The sequence below is a fragment of the Natrix helvetica genome, assembly GCF_964273705.1.
Source record: "Natrix helvetica genome assembly, chromosome: 1".
Lineage (NCBI taxonomy): Eukaryota > Metazoa > Chordata > Lepidosauria > Squamata > Natricidae > Natrix > Natrix helvetica.
In genome coordinates, this window is record NC_138548.1 from 165642269 (window position 1) to 165669173 (window position 26905).

Sequence of the window (26905 nt, forward strand, 5' to 3'; positions counted from 1 at the left end):
ATTAAGTTACAATGAAGTATGTAAAATTAAGTTTTTACACACAATATGCTAAATCCAAATCAAACAAGCATTATGGTTTGATCTGATATGCAAATCCAACTAATATACTATATAACTTCAACCTATTAAATAAATCAGTGCAACCTGGAAAACGCACTAATATGGAGATGAATTGATGGACTTTGGGTTGATTGATAAACTGGACAAATCGCTTAACCAAGCTCACAGAATTATTGTCTAGATCAGCGATGGCGAACCTTTTTTGGCTCGTGTGCCATAAGTGGGGGGAGTGCAGGGGGGTCGTATGCAGGCGTGCCGCATCCATAATGCAATGCACGACCCCCCCAGTGCTCATGCGCGCACTACAGGCGCTTCCCCCCTTTTTTACATGCTTTCTTCGCCCTCCCCAGGCTCCAGAGGCTTTATAAGAGCCTGGGGAGGGTGAAAAAGCCTCCCCTGCCCCCCTGGACACCCTCCGGAGGCATCAGGGAAGCCACCGGAGGCTTCCCTGACGCCTTCGGAGTGCTCAAAACGACCCTCCGAGCAAACTGGAAGTGACTTCTGGTTTGCTCGGAGGGTCGTTTTAAGCGTTCCGAAGGCTTCAGGGAAGCCTCCAGACGGTCCCTGAATTCTTCGGAGTGTTCAAAACGATCCTCCGAGCAAACAGGAAGTGACTTCCGGTTTGCTCAGAGGGTCGTTTTGAGCGCTCCGAAGGCGTCAGGGAAGCTGGAGCGCAAAAAACCCTCCGCAGGGCCTCCGGGGGGGGGCGGGGGAGGCTCTTTTCGCCCTCCCCAGGCTCCTATAAAGCCTCTGGAGCCCGGGGAGAGTGAAAAATGGCTTTTAAAAAGGGTGAACTTAGCTGGCCAGCGCATGCATGTGCGCTGGCCAGCTGACAGGGCAGCGCCTCGCGTGCCCTGACTAATGGTTCCGCGTGCCACCTGTGGCACGCGTGCCATAGGTTCGCCACCACTGGTCTAGATAAAACAGAAACATTTCATGGCTAGCATCTTGAACTTTGCAAAGCAGGATATAAATTATTGATGAATAAAATAAATAGGCAAGAACCTGAATGCAATGGAGCAACAAGATACAATTCTCTAGATAGGGGAGGAGCAGAAGAAAATAAAAGCAATGGTGAACCCTAAAGGTCCTGGCTTAATAACCTTTCCACACAAATGAGTTAAAAAGTATTTTCTATCTACCCTTGAGTCAGCAAAAAACTACAGTGGCATAAGACAGGCTGTTCCCATTGCCAATCCCTGTTCCAACTCTGCCACCTCTATGTCTAGTTTCCTCCATGGTAATGGGCAATAAAACCTAACAAATGTCACACAATCTAAAGTTGACTTTGAATAATGATGATGCAAATAGCCAGCCTTAAACTACCCTACTTTGGACATATTATGTGAGGACTTAGCTCTCTAGAGTAGGGTGCGTCATTTGAAGACCTGAAGGACTAGGTTAGAGACCGATCGTCATAGAGGAAGTCTATCTTGCTAAGAGTCAGTAATGACTGAATGCCCCATAATCATTCAAGGTTGTGTGGATGGGTGGAGGGAATACTACATAACAGCTATAGATGCCTTAACCTTGCTATTAATGGTTTGGAGATAAAGTGAAGGTAGCCCCATGGGAACCCTGCAGAGAAAAAAAATGTCAGGGCATATTTGGACTGTGGTTAGGGCAAGTAGGGACATGCTTAAGTGGTGAATACTGGGTCAACTGGTTTTTTAAAAAAAAGATGTATGTGTTGTTTCCAAGAAAAAAAAAAGGTAATTGTGCCAAGAACATCCAGGGTGGAGCAAAGGAACAAGGTTCAGCTTCAGGTGCACATGATCTATTAACAACTGTATAACTCAATAGACAATAGACCAAAACTGAAGACTCTTGTGACACTTTGAGACAAACCTGTGGGTTTTTTCAGCTCGGAAAAGGTGTGAGGCCTCTTCCTTGCCATGCCTGCAGCATACAGGAAGTTAACTAAATATCTTGCTTGTAAGAAACCACTGTTCATTTGTGATAGGAGAAGAATATTTTCTTGAGTTTTTGTCTTCATTGATTTAATAGTTTTAAGTATAGTCAGTCCAAGGTACTGGGATTCTAGAAATGCAGCTGCCTTGTTCGCACACCTCCTCCTTACCATTATCTCTGTTTGTAGATCTAAGTTTTGGCATCCCAGCTTGGAACAATCCTCCTAAGCCAGGAGGTCCACCGCCACCATAACTATTACCGCTGCTACCGCTACCACTGGAGAAACCAGAGCTGCCACCTCCGCCACCAACTGGCCCTTTTGGTTCTGGAAAGAGAGGAAAATTGAAGGGTTCTTAAATCATGATTCTGAATCCACAAATACTTCATTGGGTATTTATATCTAGCTTAAATTAAATCACAACCACCCTGTCCCTAAACAGAAAATTGCTTTAGGCTCTATCACTGGAGCCTTTATATCATAACCATATTAATTAAGAATTTTTAATTAATATAAGTTTAGTTTATTTATTTACGTTTCTGTGATGCTAACTCACCATATTAACCTCTGTCCATCCGGTCCCTTGCAACTGTATTGGTCTTCAATTCTCAAAAATGTTCAGCTACCCTGTTTCCTTGAAAATAAGACCTCCCCAGGTAATAAGCCCAATCGGGCTTTCGAGCGCATGCGCTAAAATAAGCCCTCCCCTGAAAATAAGCCCTCCCCAAAAATATTGCAGCACAGCAGCCATGAGGTGACCATGCTCGCCGTCTCTTGCACCTCAAAAATAATAAGACCTCCCCGAAAATAAGGCCAAGTGCTTATTTCAGGAGTCAAAAGAAAATAAGATCATGTCTTATTTTCGGGGAAACACAGTACTAGTCCGATCTTTCATCATAAGGGCTGGAAATCATGTAAATTGAAGTCTTTGGAATGGCTACATATAGAATGCTATGAATAAAGTCTCCCCACAACCTCAGATTAATGTCTGGCATTTATTTCTAGGTAAAAGGAAATGTAAGAAGGGAAACAGGATTTCTTTGATTCTCTCTTAGAATACATTACCTTGATAAAATTAGGAAATTCTGTTTTATGTCAGCTTTAGAATTATATTTGAGACATAATTCAGACAAATTAATATGTTTTAAGGATGATGATAATGATAGTAATAATAATAATAGAAAATTTACCATCTTTTTATTGGGGGTTTGGGACTGAGAAATCCTATTTACTGTAGGCCAGCAACATCTTTGGTCTGCTGAGAGCATTTTCTTCTTTTTATTTATGTGGCTGTTTTTCTATTATATGAACAACTGGGTAACTTACCTGTTTCACTATTAAATGATTGCATTACAGATATTTAACATTTAAAGGCTATATTTTTTCTTCTTCTTTTAATGACATTTTTGTTCTGTTTATCTCAGGGCACATTGGTCTGCCCTCTAAGGACAGAGGAATGGTTAGACTCTCCAGTTACACAAGTAGAAACTAAGGGAGTTACTATATAAATTATTTCAAGTTTTACATATTTGATATTTTAATTGCTAGAAAGGAAAATCAGGGTGGTTTTGAAATTGAAAACCTTATTTCTCTCATATATTGGAATGTTTGTTGTGAATGCACAACTGCAGGCTCAGATTTCCAAGACCACGGGTTATAATTCTATCGCGTTACGTGATGTATCACACTGTTTTTTGCCTTTGCGGGGCTGGGGTGGGCATGGCCTACATGTGATGTATCTGGCCCAGGGGAGCCAGTTTGACACCCCTGCCAGAGATGGCTATTGTGGCAATTTAGATATCTCCATCCATATCTTGTTGAAAGAAAAATGCTTTATTTGTCATTCAGGTTCTAATATTTTTGTTTGTTTTTAAAATTGAAGCAGAATCTGCTGAATATTGAGGCTGAGAAATGAAGGCTTCTACATTGTTCTTCAGAGCTCAGACTAAAGTTTGTAATTTTCAAGAAAAAAGGAAGCATAAGATACTGAATCATATAAAATATCTTTTTTGAAGAGCATTATATTTCCGAAGGAACAAATCACAAGGCTAAGGTGGAATTTACATTAGAACTTTGTTGTTTGTTTCTCTCTTGATGTTTATATTTCCTTTCCTTTTTCCTTTTTTTGTGTAAACAATACTGAGTGTATTTTTGTATAAAATATACTGAGTATATTTTAACCGTTTATACATGTATCTTCATTGGTGCAGGACTAAAATTCCTTTTTTTTAAATCTTAATGACTTGGAATAGGAAGTTCCTCTCCAACACTTTTTTTTAAAATTATCAATTATTATAAAAAAATGATGAAGGAAATAGAAGGAAAGGAAGAGTCAGAATATGATTTAGTTTGGGGAAAATGGTACAAATGGTTAGACAATAAAAATAAGAAATTGGGAAATGTAAAATTAAGGTATAGTAGAAGAATTAGGATATAGTGATAAGATAGGGGGTAGGAAAGATAAGATATGCTAAGAAAAGTATATACAATACAATACAGGCAATATGATAGTCTGATATAAAGGGCTAAATATAAATAATTAAGGAATAGTACATGAAAGGGAGTAAGAAACAAGGTGAGTACAAATGTAAAATTGGAATGTACAGGAGGGGAAACAATAACTGTAAAGATTCACCAATATGTAACTGCTGTATGATGAAACGTTTAGTTCCTGTGTTGTTTTAAGTTACGTGTTTGTTTTTATTGATGTGTTTAAGTGTTTAAAATATTTTTTTTTAAAAAATGAATTGTTAGGGGAAAATACACCCCATCCCTGGGAGACAGATGGTAGCAGAGACAACTATCAAGGGACTCTTCCAAAGCAGGAGGGAGGGCCAGGACAAGAAAACCCCGGGGGCCTCTGAAAAGGAAGGTTCAAGGCCTCCAGAGTTCAGGCTCACAGGCTCCGCCATTCCCTTGACGAGGAGGAAATACTTACTATCAAAAACTGGGGCGCTCCTATCATTGGTAACAGCCTTCTTCAGCCTTTTCCCTTTGGTAATATCCGACAATAAAGCACTTCGTCCTGACTGCTCTGATTTATTCAAACTGGGCTTCTCTATGTTTGCCTGCCAAGTAAAAATGCGAAATATTAGAACGAGGACAGAAGCAGTTAAATCAGAATATTTCTTCCTGAAACCAGCACATTTTTTTTTTGCATCAGAGCTTCATGAGTTCCTATGGAGCTTTATTGTTTGCACATGCATGAAACATTTAGCTGGATCAGATTTTATACCCTTCAAATTACAAGGGCTGGGTTCAATGGAGTAACTTCCAAATTCTGATTGGTATCAACAGTGGTCCCTAGTGTGCCTACTCTCCATCAGCCCAGCCTGAGGATGGAGAACATATGTCACATCTTGTTCAACAACTGCTAGCATTTTGGCCTTTTATGTACCGTATTTTTCAGAGTATAAAGCGCACCAAAATTTTGAAGAGGTAAATAAAAAAAAAAGGTTTTACACTCTGCACACCTCCCAAACCCTATGCACGTCTCATTTTTTTGTGAAAAATGGGGCATGCAGAGGGTTTGAGAGTCCTGCAAAGTGCTCCTGGGGGCTGCCCCCCCCCAAAACGAGCAAAAAATGGCCCGTTTTAAACGGGCCCATTTTTTGCTCATTTTTGCCCTCTCCAGCCCCCATGAACACTTTGCAGGCCTCCCAAACACTCTGCATGCCCCATTTTTATGAAGGGGGCAGGATTTCGGGAATGCTGTATTGAGTGTATAAGACACACCCAGATTTTCACTCCCTTTTTTGGGGGGGAAAGGTGCGTCTTATACTCTGAAAAATACTGTATATTAGTAAGACATCTTTAAAACTACCGTCTCTTTCCACAAATCCATATAGCCTTGAATCATAGTTACTAATTTCAAGTAGAATCAATTTAAAACTAAAGACATATTTGAGTCAAGCTAACTCAAAAAAGACTTCAAACCATTTTTCTTGGTAGCAAGTAATACAGAAGAAATTTGGTAAGCTTCACTCCCCCCCCCAAAAAAAACCCAGTATTGAAATATGTTTATTTTTCTCTGCTTAAATATCTTACCATCACACAGCAAAATGTGTCATTTCAGAATGCATGTTTGGAGTGAGGTTTGCATGTACGTGTGTATGAAAAATGATACAAAGAGAGGTTACACCCTTAATTTATTTCCAAAAAAGCATTTCAAGAAAAATTGGTAAGTAAATAGTTTGATAAAAAAAGAGATGGATGAATACACAGTGAAAGATAAAGAAAAATGATATTTAAGGATTCCTTCCAGCGGATACTTTTTAGCATCATGGTTGCTAGGGCAGCATCTGATCAGAATGGGACAACATGCTGCAGCCAACTCACCACGACCAATTGACCACGGCTAACTCGCCATGGCCAATTCGCCACAGGTCAATTCGCCATGGTCAACTCTCCACCAGACAATTCACTGCAGAACAATTCAACAATTCAATTTAATTATTTAAAATAATTAAAAAATTATTTTAATTTTTGTCATTCACATTTCATTTTGTCCTTCCTTTGACATCCTTTCTTTAATTATTATATTATAATAATTATTAGAATATATATGTATGTATATTAGAATATACAATTTCTTTGATATTAATGTAACTCTTGTTCCATGGCAAATTGCCCTGCAGAGAATTGGCGAGTTGTCCCATGACGAGTTGACTGTGAAGAGTTGTCCTAGAGTACATCTGATGGTAGGATCACTGGCATTAACTAAGCTTGGCACAGCCATCAACATATTCAGCCTGGGACAATGATTTACACATACCAGATTTTTTTTGTCTTTTAGAAGGTTATAGAGATGTATGTAAATATGAGAAAGTTGCATTGTACACAGAGAAGACATTACAAAAATGAGTCAGCTTGAAGAATGAAATATTTTGCACAAATATGTAGATGAATGTGGGCTGATGTATGTGGTACAGGGGAATACAGGGGAATAAACTGAATATTTAATAAATGGCTCAACACTGAGGAGTGTGAAAGACAAGGCTGAGCCATTTCCCCCTGGTACATTTATTAATATTATGGCTAAAAGTACACTCGTGTTCATGGTGATATTAGAGCTGTGTGAGTTGGGGACATGGATGTATATCCATTTTGTATGGAGATGATGCTGTGTAGCTGATTAAGAACTCAAATGATTAGCAGCAAACATTAATAGATCCTATGAAGCAAATGGGGTGGGGTACATCTAAAAACAAATGTATTAAAGGCTAAACCAGTTGTCCTTAACCATAAACATGGTAAAAGAAAATCATGTTGGGAATGAACTAATGACATCCTCAAAAAGGGGAAGGTGAGAAAAATAACAAAAGGCAATACATGAATGGGTACAGGGACAAGGTGGAGAGAAGGACAGAAATATGTGGAGCGATATAATAAAATGTACTGATGTAAACTAGATTTAATTAATTTCCTTTTCTTTCCTTTTATATCATGCCTTCAAGTTGCTTGTCTTATTATTTCTTACTCTTTTTCTGTGCTTTGGTATATAGCAGGGGTGTCAAACTCAAGGCCTGTGGGCCAGATTCGGCCCGCAGGGTGCTTAGATCTGGCTTGCAGGGCCGCCTTGGAAACAGCAAAGGACTAGCCTGCTGTGCCTCTGCCAGCAAAAATGGAGCCCAGGGAGACTGCGTGCAGCTTCCCTGGGCTCCATTTTCAGCTGCAACGGCCTCCTGCAGTCCTCTGCCAGAGAAAACAGAGCTTGAGGAGATTGTACGCAGCCCCCGGGGCTACGTTTTCAGTTGTGACAGCCTCCTGCACCTTCTACCAGCAAAAACGGAGCCCAGGATGGATGCACGCAGCCTCCCCAAGCTCTGTTTTAGCTGGCATAGGATTGCAGGAGGCCATCACGGCCAAAAACAGAGCCTCGAGGAGTGAAGTTGAGCTGGCCATGCCCCCCACCCGTGAGGTCATACAAAACCCTGATGTGGCCCTCAATGAAATTTGAGTTTGACACCCCTGGTGTATAAGTATAACGTTGCTTCTCCAGAATGAGAATATCTCTAGACTGATCAGTATTTATGAATGAGAAGCTCAGCTAATTAACTGGAAATTTATTTTCCTGAAGTAAAATGCATGTAGTATAAATGGCAGATATGTGGCCTCTAAATATGCAATTGTATATAAGAAGGGCAGCTATATAAATATTATAAACTTACTAACAAACAAACAAACAAACAAACAAACAAACAAACAAGAATGTAGTAAAAATAAGGCCAGCCAAGTTATACATCCATCTCTGAATGTCTAGGGACTTAAATGAAAGCAGACATTCAAATTTGAATACAAATAAGCCTGTGAGGAAAATACACTTTTAGAAAATTGCTAATTTGGAAATACAAGTTTGCACAGACTTGTTCTATAAACTAACACTTTTAGATTAGTGAATAATCTCATAGGATTTCCTGGCTTTATTTGTAGAGGAGCAAAATTGTTGATTACAATACTTTTTATTAAAACCACTTGAAGATTTTTCATTTGCCATTTCAAACAGCTGTGTAGCTATTTCCAGTTTTTCAAACTTGCAACCCAAGTTTAAAATTTGCTGTGTACTGCTAGAAAATCTAAACTATGTTTTCTTAACCGAAATATCAGCCCATAATAAAATTTAACATAAACATATGAAAACATTTGCAAGGGTAAGATGAAACAGCTTAAATTTTCTCAAATGTCATAAAAGCTGACTCATGTTTGTTCAAAATTTAACTTGAAAAGTATATTTTACCCCTACCACCATCTCCTATCCTTGGTGTAAATCTTGTGCAATGTTCTTGCACTTTGTTGTGTTAAATTTCTATTATATTTACATGATAGCAGCGTTCCAATATCTCAGGGGTTGCCACAAAGAAGAGAGAGTCAAGGTATTCTCCAAAACTCCTGAAGGCAGGACAAGGAGCAATGGATGGAAACTAATCAAGGAGAGAAGCAACCTAGAACTAAGGAGAAATTTCCTGACAGTTAGAACAATTAATCAGAGGAACAACTTGCCTCCAGAAGTTTTGGATGCTCAAACACTGGAGGTTTTTAAGAAGAGATTGGACAGGGGTGTCAAACTCAAGGCCTGCAGTCCGCATCCGGCCCGTTTTTGGCCAGCAGAATGCTGCAGGAGGCCATGGAGGGCAAAAACAAGGTGCAGGGGACCGTGCGCAGCCCCCCTGCCCCATTTTGGCTGGTAAAGTGCTTCCCTCCCCGGTGCCCCATTTTGGCTGGCAGGGTGCCGCAGGAGGCGTCCATCCCATCTCCCCCCTACTCCCCGCCGCCGCCACCTCCCCGCCGGCCCGTGGAGGAGAACTGCAATGCTAATCTGGCCCTAGAAGAAATCCAGTTCGACACCCCTGGTATAGAGCTTCCTGTCTGAGCAGGAGGTTGGACTACAGTGCAATTGATTACATGCCCTGTTGTTGATTATTTTGTAAATCAGTAATTGTTCACCCTGGCAACACATTACATGCTCTGAATATTGTAAGCATACCCACCAGGCAAAAGAGGTTGTGGATGCCTGACTGAGTACATTTTACAAACCTAGCCAATTGTTGAACAAGTTTAGCAAAACATGCTTACGCAAATCAGGGTTTCCAGTTTTATGGGTAAACAGTTAAATGAGAATGGAGAAGTAGTGGGTGAATTTATCGAATGTGTTCACTCCTCCAAAACATACTCAAGATGTTTAGCGACTACCTTAAACGCTCGTCCAGAGAGACATGGAACTTATTACAGAGGTGCTGAATGTATCTCTATGGGAAACACTGAGTTGGTCCCAATTCCATACCTCCTCTTTGTTAACTACAATAAATGTAGCATTTTAGCTAACTCAGGAGTAGTAGGAGATATTTTTGATTCTTTTCCAAAGAAAACACCAGTTGAGTGCCATTGTAATTCATCCTGTATATATGATTTATTTTAATCATTACATGGCTGAGCACTTCTGCTAAGCCAGGCTTTTCCCCCAACAAAGCTTTGTTGAGGAATCTTAGTAGCCTGATTTGCCTATCATATTTGTTTAACAAGCAAAGCATTCCATTGCAATAGAGGCAAATATCCATTCCATGTCATGATGTATGAACCCGGTTAGGAATAATCTAAGGTATACATCATAGTACATTACATCTTTTTAATTCTATTTTTATCAGTATGTCCTTCTATATCAATCCATAATAGAAGATGTAGGTAAGTTCACAACAACCAGAGAGAGAGAGAGAGAGAGAGAGAGAGAGAGAGAGAGAGAGAGAGAGAGAGAGAGAGAGAGAGAGAGAGAGAGCGAGAGAGCAAGCAAGCAAGCAAGCAAGCACAACTGGCCCAAAGTCACCCAATTAGCATCCATGGGTGATTTTCTGCTCCTACTTAAATCTTTAACCATAACTCTACACTGTCTCACTATAAATCAGGATAACTCAACACAGCAAGCTTTTATGACTAGATGTTGATCGCCAAAGGGACCTGATAGTGCAGTGGTGGGATTCAAATTTTTTTACTACCGGTTCTGTGGGCATGGCTTGGCAGGCATGGCATGGCTTGGTGGGCATGACAGGAGAAGGATACCATAAAATCCCCATTTCCTCCGCACTCCAGGGAAAGGTTACTGCAAAATCCCCATTCCCTCCCGATCAGCTGGGACTCGGGAGGCAGAGAATAGATGGGACGGGGCCAGCCAGAGGTGGTATTTACCGGTTCTCCGAACTACTCAAAATTTCCGCTACCGATTCTCCAGAACTGATCAGAACCTGTTGAATACCACCTCTGTAATATTGCCTCCAAAGTTGTAGTTGCTCCAACAATGGCAGTTTTTAAGAAATTGGACAACCATTTGTCTGAAAGGGTAGGGTTTCCTGCTTGAGCAGAGGGTTGGATTAGAAGACTTCCAAGGTCCCTTCCAACTCTGTTATTCTGTTACTTTGATATGCACAATAGTTTAAACCTTAATAGTGTTATTTATCTTAGCAAGTTTTTCAGAAAGCACAAAAAAAAAACAACCCCAAAACCTAAAAGAGAATTATATGAAAACAAAAAAACCTGCCAACTGAACAAACAACAAAGCCAACAAAAAGTCTGTCTGCCTATCTATCATCTAGTCTAAAACATGCTTTATTTTCACAAGACAAGCTAGGATGATCAGATTTCCTCTCTCTTCCATTAAATTATTATTTTTTTAATTGCAACTTACCTGCGAAAATGTTGGTGGAGGCGGCGGAGCGGGAGGAGGTGGAACAGGCATCTTCTAGATGTCAATCTCACCTTTGTTGCAATTAAACCTGTTAGGGGAATACAAATAACATATGGTTACAAACTAAAGCCATATTTTGTCTAGTGGTTAAAGCACCAGGTTAGAAAGCAGGAAAGTGTGAGTTCGAGTCCCACCTTAAACATGAGAGCAGGCAGGGTGAACTTACACCAGTCACTCTCTCTCTCAGCCCAGCCCACTTCACAGGGTTGTTGTGGGGAACATAGGAGGAGGAAGAGGTATCAAGTATGTTTGCCGCCTTGCATTATTTATAAAAATAACGGTGGGGTAAAAATAAATAAATAAAATGTTATTCATCGGCAACTATTACAGACCCCCTCCCCCTTCTCCATTATAAAGTATAATACATTTCTGGTTTCAGAGAGCAAAAGATCTCGCTTGACTGAAAATCCAGTCAATCTATTTTGGTTTTCAATTCGAAGAAATAGGATGTTATGGAACGGAGAAAGCTAAGATGAGATAAAGGCACAGACATCTTTGCATGTCAGCGTTTCAAGGAGCAAGTTTCTAGGTCATCTATCCTATTTGGACCAAGATATCTACTATGGCATTGCCAGGGGAGAGATCCAGATTTAAAAAATCTCCACTTAGCTATGGTGCTCGTGAAGATCAGTCTCAAATTCTCAGTCTAATCTACTTCACAAGTTTATCATAAAAGATTAAATTCAGAGAAAGGAGGAACAAAAAGATAAGAACAGTCCAAAACTCCTACGTGCTCTAGAATCAAGGAAGTAAACCAAAAACAAGTTTAAAGGCAATTTCATTATTTCTAAGATTCCTTCACCAGCATGCTTAAGAACTGGATGACCTAACTTTCAGAGCTAACAGCTAGGTAGTTACCACCAAAAAAAAAAAAAAAATCAGGGCACCTCAGACATGTTAAAGTTTTAGAAAAAGATGAGATTTTGGAATGAAGACACATGAGAGTTCATATTTAGTCTTTTATAATAATGGCTTAATGGTAGCGTGTTTTTTGTAATCACTGTTTTCATGGTTTTAACTGCACAGGATTTGTGAGATAGGCAGCATATAAATATGATAAATGATATTCCAAAACAATCAGATGTATCCTCTTGGGGAATGGATGGAAGATATACATGCATTAAATATTTCCAACACTGAATATTGAGGAACAGACTGTAGATTATTCCCATCGCTTCCCAAAAAATATATTGTAAGTTGCAGAGAGAAAGTAAATTTGATCTACAACTTGAAAAGTAGAAAGTTTGGTGCGAGGGTTGTAAAGAAAACATGGCCCAGATCAGTAGTGGGTTCCAGATCCCGACACAATTGGTATGCTGCGACAGGGCCGGGAGTCTTCATCAGGCACGTGCACTGCACCTGCATGCGCATACCACCACCCAGCGACACTCAGCTGCTCGGCAAAGGTCGCGCAGGCGCCGTACGCTGTGCGCACATGCGCAATTGGCCCGTTTGCATCAAAAAGCGGTAAGGAACGCGGGCGGGCGGACCAAACGAGCCACCGTTCCACTACCACCGGTACGCCCATACCAGACCGTACCACCCGGAACCCACCACTGGCCCAGATCAGTGTTTCTGAATCTGAACAACTTTAAGATTTGTGGACTTCAATTCCAAGAATTCTCCATGCTAGCTGAGGAATTCTGGGAGTTGAAGTCCTCACATCTTAAAGATGCTGAGGTTCAGAAACACTTAGGTAATATTAAGCAGATCATCCTCTTTTTGGGGATTCCAAAAGGAACAAGTAAACAAGACTTTCAGTCTAACACCAAGATATTTTGAACCGTTATTGGGAAGGGTGGTAAGGGAAAGAAATGAATCATTTCTCTTGCCTGCATCTTGCAGCTGCTCTATACATTATTCTTATGTCTAATAGTGGCATGGAGTTTTCAGGTTCTAAAAAGTACTCATCTGAATGAAAATGAATGATGGATGTGGTGTGGAATGCCATATATCAACCCTGTCATCCTACTACTAAGATTTCGTCAGCAATTTGATTAATACAAAATGTAATGTTATCTAACTCAGATATGTTCTACATTCTCTCCTTCCTAAAGTCAAATCAACCTAAAAGCTTGATTTACAATATTACTATGGTTTGCTCTGCAGTCACATTTTCCTCATTCTTATGCTAAAACACTTCCATCAATTAGTATCCGCTGAAATTGTCAGTATTTTAGCATTATACACTATCAATCTCCCTGTTGAAAAAAAAAGCTGTTTTTTTCGGCAACCATTTTATGTCTAAATGTGAAAACTGCAAAGTCTAAAGTTAAATCTCTTTCACTTCCTGTTAATAAAAAAAATTGTTCTTGCATCAAACCACAATTTTCTTATTTCACTACAAGTTTCAGGGTGTTTTTTCTTTCTTTCCATAGCTGCAATGTTTTGTTGAATTCATATCCTACAGCCAACAAATCTTGAGAAAATGTTTATAGCCATTCAAATATAAGTATTTTTTGTTATTCTGAGGTGGTAGCGGATTATCTAATGCAGTAAGCAGAAGCATATCAGACTGATTATGCTTAGAATTCCTATGAGGATTAGACAAACCATATTTAATTTTCTTAAAAATTCATCACGTACCAGTAGCTTTGAGTACAAACTTCTGTAGGCCACCCAAATGTTCATTTAGTATTTTGTTTAATGTAGAAGGTATTTTGAAAACAGAAATAGTATTAAGCATAATGTAATTTATATTGACCAGGCATCCAGATCTCCCTAGCTTTGACAAGTTCTATTTCTCAAATCAGACAATTTATATAAATTATGTCACTAGGTTTAGTTTATTGCATGTCACTTATGTGATTACATAATGATGCAAATGATGTCAATTGATCCAAATAATATACATTCATATTTAACAAATACCTCCTTCCCTCAAATAGCCTGTTACTGTATATGAAATTTCACCGTACTGTTTTTAAACTGCAACACCCTGAAAACGTGGAGGAAAAATTACAGTCTTTGTCCCCAAAGCTTCCCTTTCCTTTCTTGGATGTTTGGTTGTTATAAGTAAACTGGCAGCAATCTTTAGATATGTAGCATAACTAAAACACACACAAAATTTTAAAATAATATAAAACAATATAATCAGAAGCACATGCCTTATTTTTTAAAAAAGCCTTCATACCTCTAAAACCCTTTCAACCTGGTAGGTCCAAGGCCTGTCACAACAGAATTGCAACCTCAGACTTCTATGTAAAATTAGCAAAACAAAAACTAAAGGTAGCCCTTGTTTAGTAACAATAATTGGAACTGGCAATTTGGTCATTAAGCAAAGCAATTATTAAGGGAAACCATAACTCTGCGCTTATGTTGTTACTTCAGCTTTCCCTTTGCTTTACAAATCAGAGCTGAAAGTCACAATTGCACGGATTAGTTGTAAAATTACTTTTTCGTCACCGCTGAATTGCAAATAATCACTAAATGAGGCACTTGTTAAACAAGAACTACTTGTATAGGCAGTTTCACAGGTGCCTATAAGATCAGCAATGATGTTGTATTGAAAATCTTAACTTAATAATTTAAGACCAAACTTTTCAAATATCCTGAACTAGGTCAGTTGGATGACCAAACACTCAGATGTCCATTAGATGACAGCAAAGATTACTCAAACAATTCTTAACTCTTTGTCACCATCAAGGATTGCATGGATTTTGCAGTAGGGTAAGGTAGCCCACAAACGCCTTTTTAGCAAACTTACAAATCCCTTTGCAACTCCTTTGCAATGAGGACTACGATCCCTGACCCAGAATTACAGGGTATGTAGGTGACATGAACCCAATAGGCTATTTTAAACCGGTCACTTAAAAAAAAAAGCTTACATTTAGACAAAAGACAGAAGTGGAGACCTCACTGCAGTTATTCATTTCCTGAATGATTAGCCTCTAAATAGAAAAAGAGAAATACTGACAAGGATAATAGAAAATTTGGAAGGGAGAAGAGGAGAAATGGGGATTAAATCAGTAGTTTAAGACAGATAGTCTTCAGTTTATGGCCACAATTGAGCCCAAAATGTATGTTGTATAGTGAGAAATTTGTTAAGTGAGTTTGCTCCATTTTATGACTTTTCTCTCCTCATTTGTTAAGTGAATCATTGCAGTTGTTAAATAAGTCGCACAGTTGTTAAGTGAATCTGGCTTCCCCATTGGCATTGCTTGTCAGAAGGTTGCAAAATGAGATCACATGACTCCAGGAATCATAAATGTGAAACAGTTGCCAAGCCTCTGCATGTAAATCACATGACCATGGGGATTCTGAAAAGGTCATAAGTGTGAAAAATGGTCATAAGTCACTTTTTTCGGTGCTGTTGTAACTTTGAACGGTCACTAAATGAACTGTTGTAAGTCGAGGACTACCTGTATTCGCCTAAAGGCTCACATTTTTGGTCCCAGGCATAATAAATTGAAAAGCAAGCTTGTAGGATCAACTGAAGCTGAGCAGTATGCAAATACTCACACTCGCAAAGAAAGAAAACAATAACATTGAAGTGCCAGATTTATTTAAAGGACATAAGCAAGTGTGTTGTCTCTTTAAAAAGGGGAAATTGGTAAAATAAGCTGTTAAGTAATTAAGCTCCCTGTTAGAAGAGCGAGTATGCAGAGAAGCGTAATGAGAGTGATATGGAATAACATGCACAAACCAGCATACAGAGACACTGAATAGTATAAATATATAGTAGTTTACTATGTAGAAATATAGAGGTATTCAGAGTCCGGTTAACAGTCCAAGTCATACACGGTTCAGTAATTCAGTTATCAAAATAGTCAGTCTAACACACAAAATATAGCTAAACAGTAGCAAACCACAATGCCTCAGTATACACCGATCAGCTTCTAACAAAACAGAGATCGAACAGCCATTCTGGCTCCCTCTTATAGTTGCTTGAGGTAACAAACCAATTACATCTCTTAAGCATTTAAAGCAACAGTAAAGTAACCATAGCTTACATACATTGCCAAGCCAAGCCTAGGGCTACATCCCTAACATAAGCAATTAAAAAACAACAGGAAAAAACAGTTTGGGGGATGCATTTTTGAAAATTAGGATAATCTGGAGATATGATGAGTCAGAACAAGATGAAAAAAAGGCAACATGGGGTAATGCACACAGAAAACCATCACAGCTTCCATCATGTGGTCCTGTCTGGCAGAGATGGTTGACCACGCAGTTAACATGGCCATTTCTATTCTGTAGGGTACAGGACTTCATATTTTTAAAGAGAGCATTCATGTCACCCCATCAGATGACTTTCAGATAATCCAGCAATATGCTTACAGGTCCCCACTAGTTCCAAATAATTTCTATTGTAGTTCATCAGCCTTACTGCCTGATCCAACATTTTTTAAAACATATTTTTGGGGGACAGGGCAAACATCTCAATGGGATGGTACTGAGTATTTGTGGCCATGGGTTTGTTTTCTAGTAAACAGCTGTTTGTAAATGCCCGTACCGATTGTGGTAGTTGTATGAGTAAAATGTGATGTTCTCGACATTTCAAATGTGACGACCTCTTCCCTCCCAAATTTGCTTACCTTTCTCGCTTAATACAAATATATTAGAAAGTAGGAAAAGGACAAAAATCCAACTACACACACACACACACACACACACACAATTGTTCTGCCAAATACAGTAAAGTGAAATTTGTTGCAGATTAAATAAATCACTTGTGCTTATCTTTCCAAAAGCAAAGTATCTTACCTCTACTTTGGGTAGGCAAGTCTTAACTACAAAAATATGTCAACAGTCTAATAGTCATTTATTTACAGAGGTCCTTTGAAGTCCTTTAACTGTCTCAGAAACCCCCTAATCCATTTGGTTGCTAAACTCAATCACTGGATTTTGTTTTCCTTTCAGTTTCTGGATCCCAGTCTTTCATAAGTTAAAAAGAATGAAGAGAGTGAGAAAAATAATATATATTTTCGGAACCGTCTTGTAAAGCCAGCACCCTGATTGCTCGTCTCTGCCCCATTTCTCCTGGGATATCCTTCCCATTTCTCCATCTTTCACAACTAACCTGCTTTGCAGATCTTTTTTTCCCCTTGACTTTGCTTACTCCTGCTGGGATTATCTGTTGCACATTCCTCCTCCTACTGGTGATCTCCTTTCCAACTCCACTGCCTTCTTCTCCTTGAGACTCTTCAGTGCCCTTTTCCTTTGATGCATGAACAAGCACCTCCAATCCACACCAGCCCACATACACCAAATGAAACTACTCTGTCTGACAAATCTCTTTCTCAGTCTTAGATAAGATAGATATGCTTGCTGACAGATATCCTAACTAAACCAAGAACTCTCTAGCTGCCTAACTGACACCTCTTTTATATAGATCAAAATCTATATAAAAAATGCAAAACTTAATCATGGTTAGGGGTGATGTGATTTTGCTGTTGTTGTTAGTTGCGAAGTGGTGTCTGACCCATCACGACCCCATAGACAACGTTCCTCCAGGCCTTCCTGTCCTCTACCATCATCTGGAGTCCATTTAAACTCACACCTACTGCTTCAGTGACTCCATCCAGCCACTTCATTCTCTGTCTTCTTCTTTCGCCCTCGATCATTCCCAGCATGAGGCTCTTCTCCAGTGAGTCCTTCCATCTCATTAGGTGGCCAAATTATCTTCAGGATCTGGCCTTCTAAAGGGCAGTCAGGGACAGTACCCCATGGACAGTACCAAAAGATGATGTGATAGCCATTTTCAAATATTTGAAGGGCGGTCATAGGAAAGAAGGAATCTATTTCCCAAAGTTCACAAGGACAGGACAAGAAGCAATGGGCGGAAGCTAGTCAGTGAGAGATCCAACCTAAAATTAAGGAGAAAATTCCTGAAAATGAGAACAATTAATCAATGGAACAGCTTGCCTCCTGGAGTAGTGGGTGCTCCGTCGCTGGTGGTTTTCAAGAAAAGATTGGATAATCATTTGTCTGGGATGAAATTAGGACTCCTGTCTTGGGAAGGGGATTGGATTAGAAGACTCCATGCTCCCTTCCAGCCCTATGATTCTATGGCAGGTCATCTTGTCACAGAACTGAATAAACATTGAAGCAGAAGCCTTAAAATATACTTATTCATGGTCAAAAAACAAAACCACTTTCCAATTCCCCATCTAGACCCTCGGGAAAATGAGAACAAAATCTTAAGACTCATTCATATGTTATATTGCCCATCTTACGTTCACTGCTCTTCTACATACCCCAACCTAAAATCCCTTTCTAATTCCCTGGAATATAAGAAGGTACAGCACAACTAGACTTGCAAGATTCTGTTCTTATAGCCAACCTCAATAAAAGCTGCTTAGCCTTTCTGTTGAGTTGGTTTCCTGGTCTGGTCTATGTAGTAAGTCTGACACCCACCTCTCTGTATCAATAATATACTCAATTTAATCTCTGAGGATTCCATCTGGTGATCTCTGATGTTATTTTGGCTGTTTGGAGACTGTATTAATAAAACAAAATAATTGGATTGTTGGGAATTGATGAACTACTATATTTCTGTTTTCCTAACGGTATGATCCAACATCTTGTGATTTCTAACATTGGCATTCCAGTTTCTAACCACACGTAGTGCATGTTATTTCACACTCTGTTAATTTCAGACTGAACTTGACTGTAAAACTCACCAGCCTTCTACATCAGTGTTTGGATCATAAACTTGGATAAACTGGTATATTTGTAATTTAATTAATATTAATCAGTTGTTGATTGCATTGAACTCAAAGACTGTCTTTGCTATTTTGTATATTATGTCTAAGAAACCAATAATGTCTTTGTTTTTCATATCCTGTGTACAGTAATAAGCAGCATAAACCTCTGTCGGGAAGTGACCAAATTTCAGAACATTTTAATTCTGATTCCTACGATATATCAATGGGTAGACAATTCATTTCCTCTTTCATTGTGTTGAAATTTCTCAGGTTCATGCTTCTTACATTCCTTTAGACATAATGTACCTAGCCTTAGTAGAGATTTTAGTGGAACGTTTCATAATATTCTTGAGAAATACTTAAAATGCAGGCTAATTAATAGTAAATTAATTCCTGATTGGCTAGCTGTTCACTCCCAAAGACTGCTTATTACAGTTATGGTCCATTTCAGCTTGGAGGGAAACACGGAGTTGGGTGTCATAAGATTCTGTCCTGGGTCCAGGCCTGTTCAACATTTTTGTCAACTAGATAAAGGAGTTGAGAGGTTTATTTATATTCAGTACAAATCTATACGCATGGAGAGTTTGAGGGTTTTCCTTCCCCAATATAGATTTCCAGTAGCTATAGGCTGGAAGACAGCGATGCTATAATGCCACTGAAAGGGGCAGGTCTAACTTTCAATTCCTTCTCACATTATTTTTTGTGGTTTGGGTTTTTCTAAAATCAATTTCCTATTTTAGTACTTGGAAGGATGTTCCCCCCCCCCTTTCTTATTTGGCTATAAATTTCATGATCTTGGGGTTCCACATTTGGATATGCATATATCCTGCAATTTTAGGCTACAGAGGACTTACTCCTAGCAAACGGCAAAAACATAAGAATATTAATGCTAGGAAAGATCACCAGCCACAGTGATTGTATTTTCTTTGCAACTAGGTTTTCTTGAATCTGAAAGGTTCACAGCTAGCCTATTTGCCAAACGTGTGATATTAATGTCCTGTCCAAGTGGATAACAATTTTGGATGCATAATAGAAACACATACTATATTTGTTCATATATTTATTTATTAAATTTATATGCAATCCATCTCACTGTTGAAGTGACGCGGTGTGGCTTACAGTATAATAAAGGTATAAATATGCAATGATTAAATATTTAATTATGTAAATATTAAAAGGATTAAACAAAAGCTAAAACTTCTAGATGTACATATATAAATATAAAGATGCAGTCATATAGGTGAGCTGAAATGCATATTGTGAATCCTTCTCCTGGAGGTGCTCTGTGGACAAGGCTTTATGATGTTTGTACAACCAGAGAGCAGATCTGCAGAATGACAATTGTGGCAGATGTCTATGGAGCTTCTCAATCATCCAGGTCATGGTTGCCCCAAAGGTACTTTAAAAATCAAAGATGCGTTGATTTTTTAAGAAAGTCCAGTTGCCTTTTTTAAAGGCAGTTGTGGCAAGAAACCGTGTAGTGCCATGGACTCTTTGAATCTTTTTAAGTCCCAGAGCAAGCAGGGCTGCCAATTCAGCCAAGAGTCTACTCCAACCCCAGCATATATGCAGTCATAGGGAACAGTCTAAGGCTGCCAACTGATCTCAAGCTCCACTGATACAACCACAATTCCTAGGTGTGATGTTTTAGGATGAAGATTACACACTAATGTTGTAGTTACCAAAATCTGAATTCGTATTAACTGGCATAAATCTACTCATCCACCCACAACTCAGGAAGTATGTAGGTAGAATTCCATTTACATGGGGGGGAAATGCATATTTCACTCATCAGAGGAAGAGTAGAGGCATCCATCCACATAACTTCATACCTCTTGGCATGACCTTGCAAAGGGGAAGTGGTACTTGAACCACTTCTGGAAAACAATTCTGAAAAGTGTTTTCAGCTGCAAGAGCACTGAATGGGGGATAGAAGAGAAGCAAAAGAATGGAAGCCTCTATATCAGTGATGGCTAACCTTTTGGTCCTCGTGTGCCGAAAGCACATGTGGGTGTGTGCCCACACCCATAATGCAATGCACATTCACCCCCCTGTGCATGCATGCCTGACCCCCGTGCTTCCTCCGCTCCTCTGTTCATGCACATGCCCTCCCTGTGGCCTGTTTTGGGCCTAGCAGACCACCCTGAAGCCTCCTGGGACCAAAAAATAGGGCGGGGGGGGGGCTGCTGTACCTCCCTGCAGCCCGTTTTGGGCCTAGCAGGCCTCCCTGAAGCACGCCACTCCCTGCACATGATCTCCCCCCTCCGCGCATGTGCGCCCATCTCTCGCATGTGCGGCAGAGACCTGAAAATCAGCTGGCCAGCGGGTGGCGCACATGTATGTGTATTGGAGCTGAGCTGGGTGATGACTCATGTGCCTGCAGAGAGGGCTCAGCATGCTACCTGTGGCAAACGTGCCATAGGTTCCCCATCACGGCTCTATATAATCTGGCCAAAAACTGTGCCACACTTATTTTGGTCAAGTCATGAAGGGGGAATTCCTTGGACAAAACAATTATGCTTGAAAGAGTTACAGGTAAAAGGAAACCAGGCCATCAAAGAACATAGGGACTGGACAATATCAAAGCTGACACCAGACAAAGCATACCAGAACTCAAAGAAGTGATGCCAGATCAGAAGTTGTGGAGAGATCTGTCACCTGGTCCACAGAATCGCCAAGAGCTGGATACGACTGATCATAATCATAATCATCATATCTGACCCCTATTCTATATAATTAAATATTTTCTAAATTAATTAACATATTGTTTCACTACAGGTAGGCCTCGATTTTCTAACCCAAAATTGAGCCCAAAATTTCTGTTGTTACGTGAGACATTTGTTAAGTGAGTTTTGCCCCATTTTACAACATTATTTTGCCATAGTTCTAAAGTGAATCACTGCAGTTGATAAGTTAGAACCCCGGTTGTTAAGTGAATCTGGTTTCCCCGCTGACTTTGCTTGTCAGAAGTTCGCAAAAGGGGATCACAAGGCCTTGGGACACAGCGACCGTCTTAAGTATGAACTAGTTGCCAAGCACCTGAATTTTGATCACTTGATCGTGGGGCTGCTGCAAAGGACGTAACTGTGAAAAATGGTCATAAGTCACTTTTTTCCAGTGCCTCTGTAACTTCAAACAGTCACTAAATGAACTGTTGTAAATCGTGGACTGTATTTTAATTTCACTATTAAATTCCTTCCCCACTTTTCTGTTCATTCTAATGTTCAAGGTAGTTTACAGCAATAGACAATTCCAATTATAAAATGGAGTGAACTTAATGCAATTAAAAGCAATATGAAAAATATTAAATAATTGAGAATGAACAGTTTGGTGAAAGCAGAATTCTTTTTCTATTTTTCTAAATGCTTGGGAGAGCAAACACCAACAGTATCTCTTTAGGGATGGAAGCACTTTCCATAATCTGAGACAAGATCATTTCTTCACAGACCTGATATCTGATTGTCTATCTAGCCGAAGGGACACCTTCAGAAAGATAAAATCATTTAAAGTTAATTTTACTGGATACTTCTTAGCAAATGTTTACAAAAAATAAGCAACTCAGTGCAAAATATGAATCCAGTTTTAACATGAGATTGTGTCCTCAGCTGACCCTGCAGTGGTTACAGACTATTTGTTGGAGAAAAATCATGAAAACTTTGGAAACTTTTTTAGTACTTTTTTGGTACTTTTTCCCAGAATTGTTTCAAAAATCTTGCCAGTTCTTTGGAAAAACTATCGGTGAAAAAAGGATTTTATTTCGTATTTTCAAAAGCATACACTTTTTTAAAATAGTCAAACGTATTTGATTCTTCTTGCAATTATATTCTGATCCCTTAGGCAGCCTTATAAAAGGGAGCATCAGATCTAGGAAACAAGGGGGTTACCAGCACAAAATTGTTAGGAATAAAATGACCCAAAACTAAGAAACAATCTGAAAATTAGGTGGTCAGCCCTAACACGTGTCTGTGGTTTTTTTTTTTTTTACTAAGTTTTGATTGTTTTAGCAATGTAATTTACAAAGTGGGAAGAGTTGCTTGTGCTAAAATAGGGGGACTCAGAAATTCTTAATTAGCACAATTCCATTCTACTTTCAGTTTACCAACCTTGCCTAGGGCTTCTGGCATACCACTGGGTGAGGACTGTTAGTGGTCAGTGGGCATGGAAGGCTAATAGCAATAGCACTAGACTTATATACCGCTTTACAATGCTTTACAGCCCCCTCTAAGCGGTTTACAGAGTCAGCCTATTGCTCCCAACAATCTGGGTCCTCGTTTTACCCACCTCAGAAGGATGGAAGGCTGAGTCAACCTTGAGCCTGGTGAGATCCGAACTGTCGAACTGCAGTCAGCCGGCAGTCAGCAGAAGTAGCTTGCAGTACTGCATTCTAACCACTGCACCGCCGGGACTAATAGATAACTGATGAAAGGAACCCTTTATGGAAGGAATTTAATGGAGTATCTTGAAAGGTTTCTAAGCTAGAATACTTCTCCATTCTGCAACATGTGTTTATTTGCTTTGCTTTTTATTTGCATCTATTCACCAATTTCCTCAGTAAATAAAAGGAAATATTTCCTTGAAAGGAAGATTTGGAAAATAATCTGGTTGGAACAAACTGAAGTGCAAATTACTGATCTTTTGAAAATCACTTTGGTGCAGCTGTTTCCACTTTTTTTTCTGCCTGAAGTGGAGCTGTGAATGATGCTGGCTACCACAACTGGGCTGAACATTTTCGGACAACCACAAAATGGCAGCAATACATTGTAAATATGTTTGCTGCCATCTAATAGTCATCTGGATTTTTGTAGCACAAATACATACAGTTAGCCTTCGACTTACAACAGTTGGCTTAGTGTCCATTCGAAGTCACATTGAAAAAAATGACTTATGACCATTTTTTACACTTATGACCACTGCAGTATTTCCTATGGATGCTGGACTAGAAGTAGGTAGATCCAGGTTCTAGTCTTCCCTTAGGCATGAAAGCTAGCTGGGTGACCTTGGGCCAGTCACTCTCATCCAGACAAGACTGGGAAGTTAAAAAAAACCACAACATACCAAATCATGTCAATGTTAATCCTTCTGCAAAGAAACTGAATGGACCTGTCCAGGAAGTGATCAGGAATAAAGACTGATTCAAAGGCACTAAAAATTGTTTGATTTCTTGTCTAATCATGAGTGACGGTCAAATGTTAAGATTACTTAACCAGACAGTAAGAATTATTTTAAGAGATGGAAATTCATCTACTAAAAATAAGAAGCCTTCCCAAGAAGGATACTTTGGATGCTATTCCAAAAACATTTTTTTCAGAGTGCTAGGGAGGTGAATTTAGCAGCTGCCTGCAACTCTTTAAATCCACTGTGACTTCTCTTGGGACAACATAGCTACCATGGAATCACAGAAAAAGGTGCAGGTGCCTTAAAGTATTCAAATAAGTCCATGATGGCAAACCTATGGCACACATGTCAGAAGGGGCACGCAGAGCCATCCCTCGGGGTACACGAGACGTCGTCCGTTGCTCTTCTGGGTTCTGTTGCACCGGCCAGCTGGTCTTCACACTCATGGGAGTGCCGGGAACTGGAAGAGCAGCATGCGCAGTGGCCAGCTGGTCTTGCCGTGCACATGTGCGCCGAATACCAGAAGCCCAGGTGGCCAGTGCACATGCGTGCCAGAAACCAGAAGATCATCTTCTCAGCGTGCGCATGGACAAGGGGTGGCTGCGCGCACATGCACGCTTCCGTTTCGGCACTTGATTCCAAAAAGGTTCACCAACACTGTGATAGGTGCTACTTTTGCATTTCTGTCCACTCTGAAGCACCTTTGGGGAAGAGAATTTGAAACCCTACACATATCAATTATGTCTAGGCCAGCGATGGTGAACCTTTTTTGGCTCACGTGCCATAAGGGGGGAGAGCACAGGGGGGTCGTGCGCAGGCATGCCACACCCATAATTCAACGTGTGACACCCCCTCCAGTACGCATGCGTGCATGAGCGACAGGACCCCCCATTTTCTGCATGCTTTTTCTGCCCTCCCCAGGCTCCAGAGGCTTTATAGGAGCTTGGGGTGGGTGAAAACTGCTTCCCCTGCCCCTCCCGGAGGCCCTCCAGAGGTTTTAGGGACCTTCAGGAGGTTTTCCTGAAGCCTCCGGAGGGCTTAAACCAACTCTACGAGTTGCTCGTAGGGTCAGTTTAAGCCCTCCGGAGACTTCAGGGACCTTCAGGAGGCTTGCCTGAAGCTTCCGGAGGACTAAAAACGACCCTACGAGCAAACTAGAAGTGGGAAGTCCCTTCCAGAACTTCCGGTTTGCCCATAGGGCTGTTTTTTTGCGCTCCGTAGGCTTCAGGGAAGCTCCTGAAGTCTCCGGGAGGCCTCCAGGGGGGGAGGTTGTTTTCGTCCTCCCCAGGCTCCTATAAAGGCTCTGGAGCCTGGGGAGGGCGAAAAATTGCTTTTAAAAATGCTGAACTCAGCTGGCCAGCACACACATGCGCACTGGTCAGCTGACAGGGCAACGCCTTGCGTGCCCTGACAAATGGCTCCACGTGCCACCTGTGGTTCGCCATCCCGGGTTCGCCATAGGTTCGCCATCCCGGGTCTAGGATATTGTTTGTTGTAATTCTATATATTTATTTACTGGAAGTCAATATTAATACAGTATATTCAGTGAGGTTTCCTTCTTAACAAGCATTGATATTGTTGCCGTTAATCTCAAACATGAGAGTGAAAGCAGTTTTTGCAATTTGCGTTTCCTCATCCATCCAACCATCCCCACCTCCTCTTTCCTGGTAGAGGAAATTTTTCAAGATGCACATTTCCTGGGTTTGCATGACACACTAAACCGCAATGTAGCCAAACACATTGAAGCCCTAACGTTTTGTTTAAACTTAACTGATATGACTTAGGAGTCAGTATGTTGTGTATATCCAGAAAATAGAGTAATGAAGTAAATCCCAGTTAACTATAGGTAAAAGAAGTATGACAACACAGTCATGCATAGCTATTCATTTGATTACAAAATATAAATTATGATTATGTCACTTATTTGTTCAAGAGCTCTTTTGTAAAACTAAATGGATCCTAGGAATATCAGGCTAGGGAAATATTATCTATGTCCTCATACAATATTTAATCTCTCAAGTCTGATAATAGATAATGGTATTTGTAATGGACTGTAAGAAAACCTTGGGAGAAAGAGCTGTAGCCTAAACAATGGATAGACTAGGGCAGGGGTGTCAAACTCAATTTCACTGAGGGCCGCATCAGGGTTGTGTTTGACCTCTGGGGATTGGGGGGGGGATGTCCAGGTGGTGTGTCCAGCTCAATATCAATCATGTCTGGGGCACCTGTGGTGACCTGGGCATCCCCCCCCCAGGCTGTGTTTTCACTGGCAGAGGGCTGTAGGAGGGCGTCACACCGGAAAACGGACCCAGGGGGGCACACGTTAATATCACCTGCGGGCTTATCTATTTCTTCAATTGGTGTGGAGCCTTCTTGGAACTGTTGAAAGGCCATCTATGTCAAAATTCAACAGCCCTCTCTCAACAGAGGGGGGGGGAGATACGACATCATCTATCTCCAATCTACACACAGTCCTTTCAAGAGTTCCAAGAAGGCTTCACACCAACTTGCACCACTCAGGTGACGCTGATGACACAGATGTGATCTTAACGAACTGCTAAAAGAATGCAAATGACCAGTGTCTGCAAGGAGTATAAATCCTTCCATTTCCCACCATCCACTCAGAGCTGAAGAAGCTTCTTGGATGAGAAGTGAAATGTCTCAAAGAAAAACCAGAAAGTCCAGTTGCCTCTTGAAAAAAGCACCTTTGGGACAATCATGACTAAGAATCTCCATAGATACTTAACAGAGAAAGAAACTTAGGAAGGACCTGCCCTAGTAGATTAAGCAATTGAATGTTATAACCAGTCAAACCAATAAAAAAAAAGATTTCAGGATTTGATTTTTCTGAATTCTGCAGCTGGCAAGTTATTCCCAAAAGCAAGGGATAGAGAAGAAGCTTGTACATACAGCTTTCTTCTCAGGACAAAGCAGTGTAGG

General features: G+C 40.2%; 1 protein-coding gene across 6 annotated transcripts in view; it reads right to left on the reverse strand.

Annotated features, from left to right (window-relative positions):
- WIPF1 (WAS/WASL interacting protein family member 1) overlaps window positions 1-26905 on the reverse strand; it is a 74657-nt gene that overhangs the window by 13188 nt on the left and 34564 nt on the right. For all 6 annotated transcript variants that reach the window (XM_081935438.1, XM_081935443.1, XM_081935442.1 and 3 more), the window contains exons 2-4: window positions 11142-11229; window positions 4908-5037; window positions 2141-2296 (exon numbers count right to left, since the gene is read on the reverse strand). In XM_081935438.1, the coding sequence (XP_081791564.1) occupies window positions 2141-2296; window positions 4908-5037; window positions 11142-11192 (337 nt within the window). In that variant the 5' untranslated portion in view covers window positions 11193-11229. The remainder of the gene's footprint in view (window positions 1-2140; window positions 2297-4907; window positions 5038-11141; window positions 11230-26905) is intronic.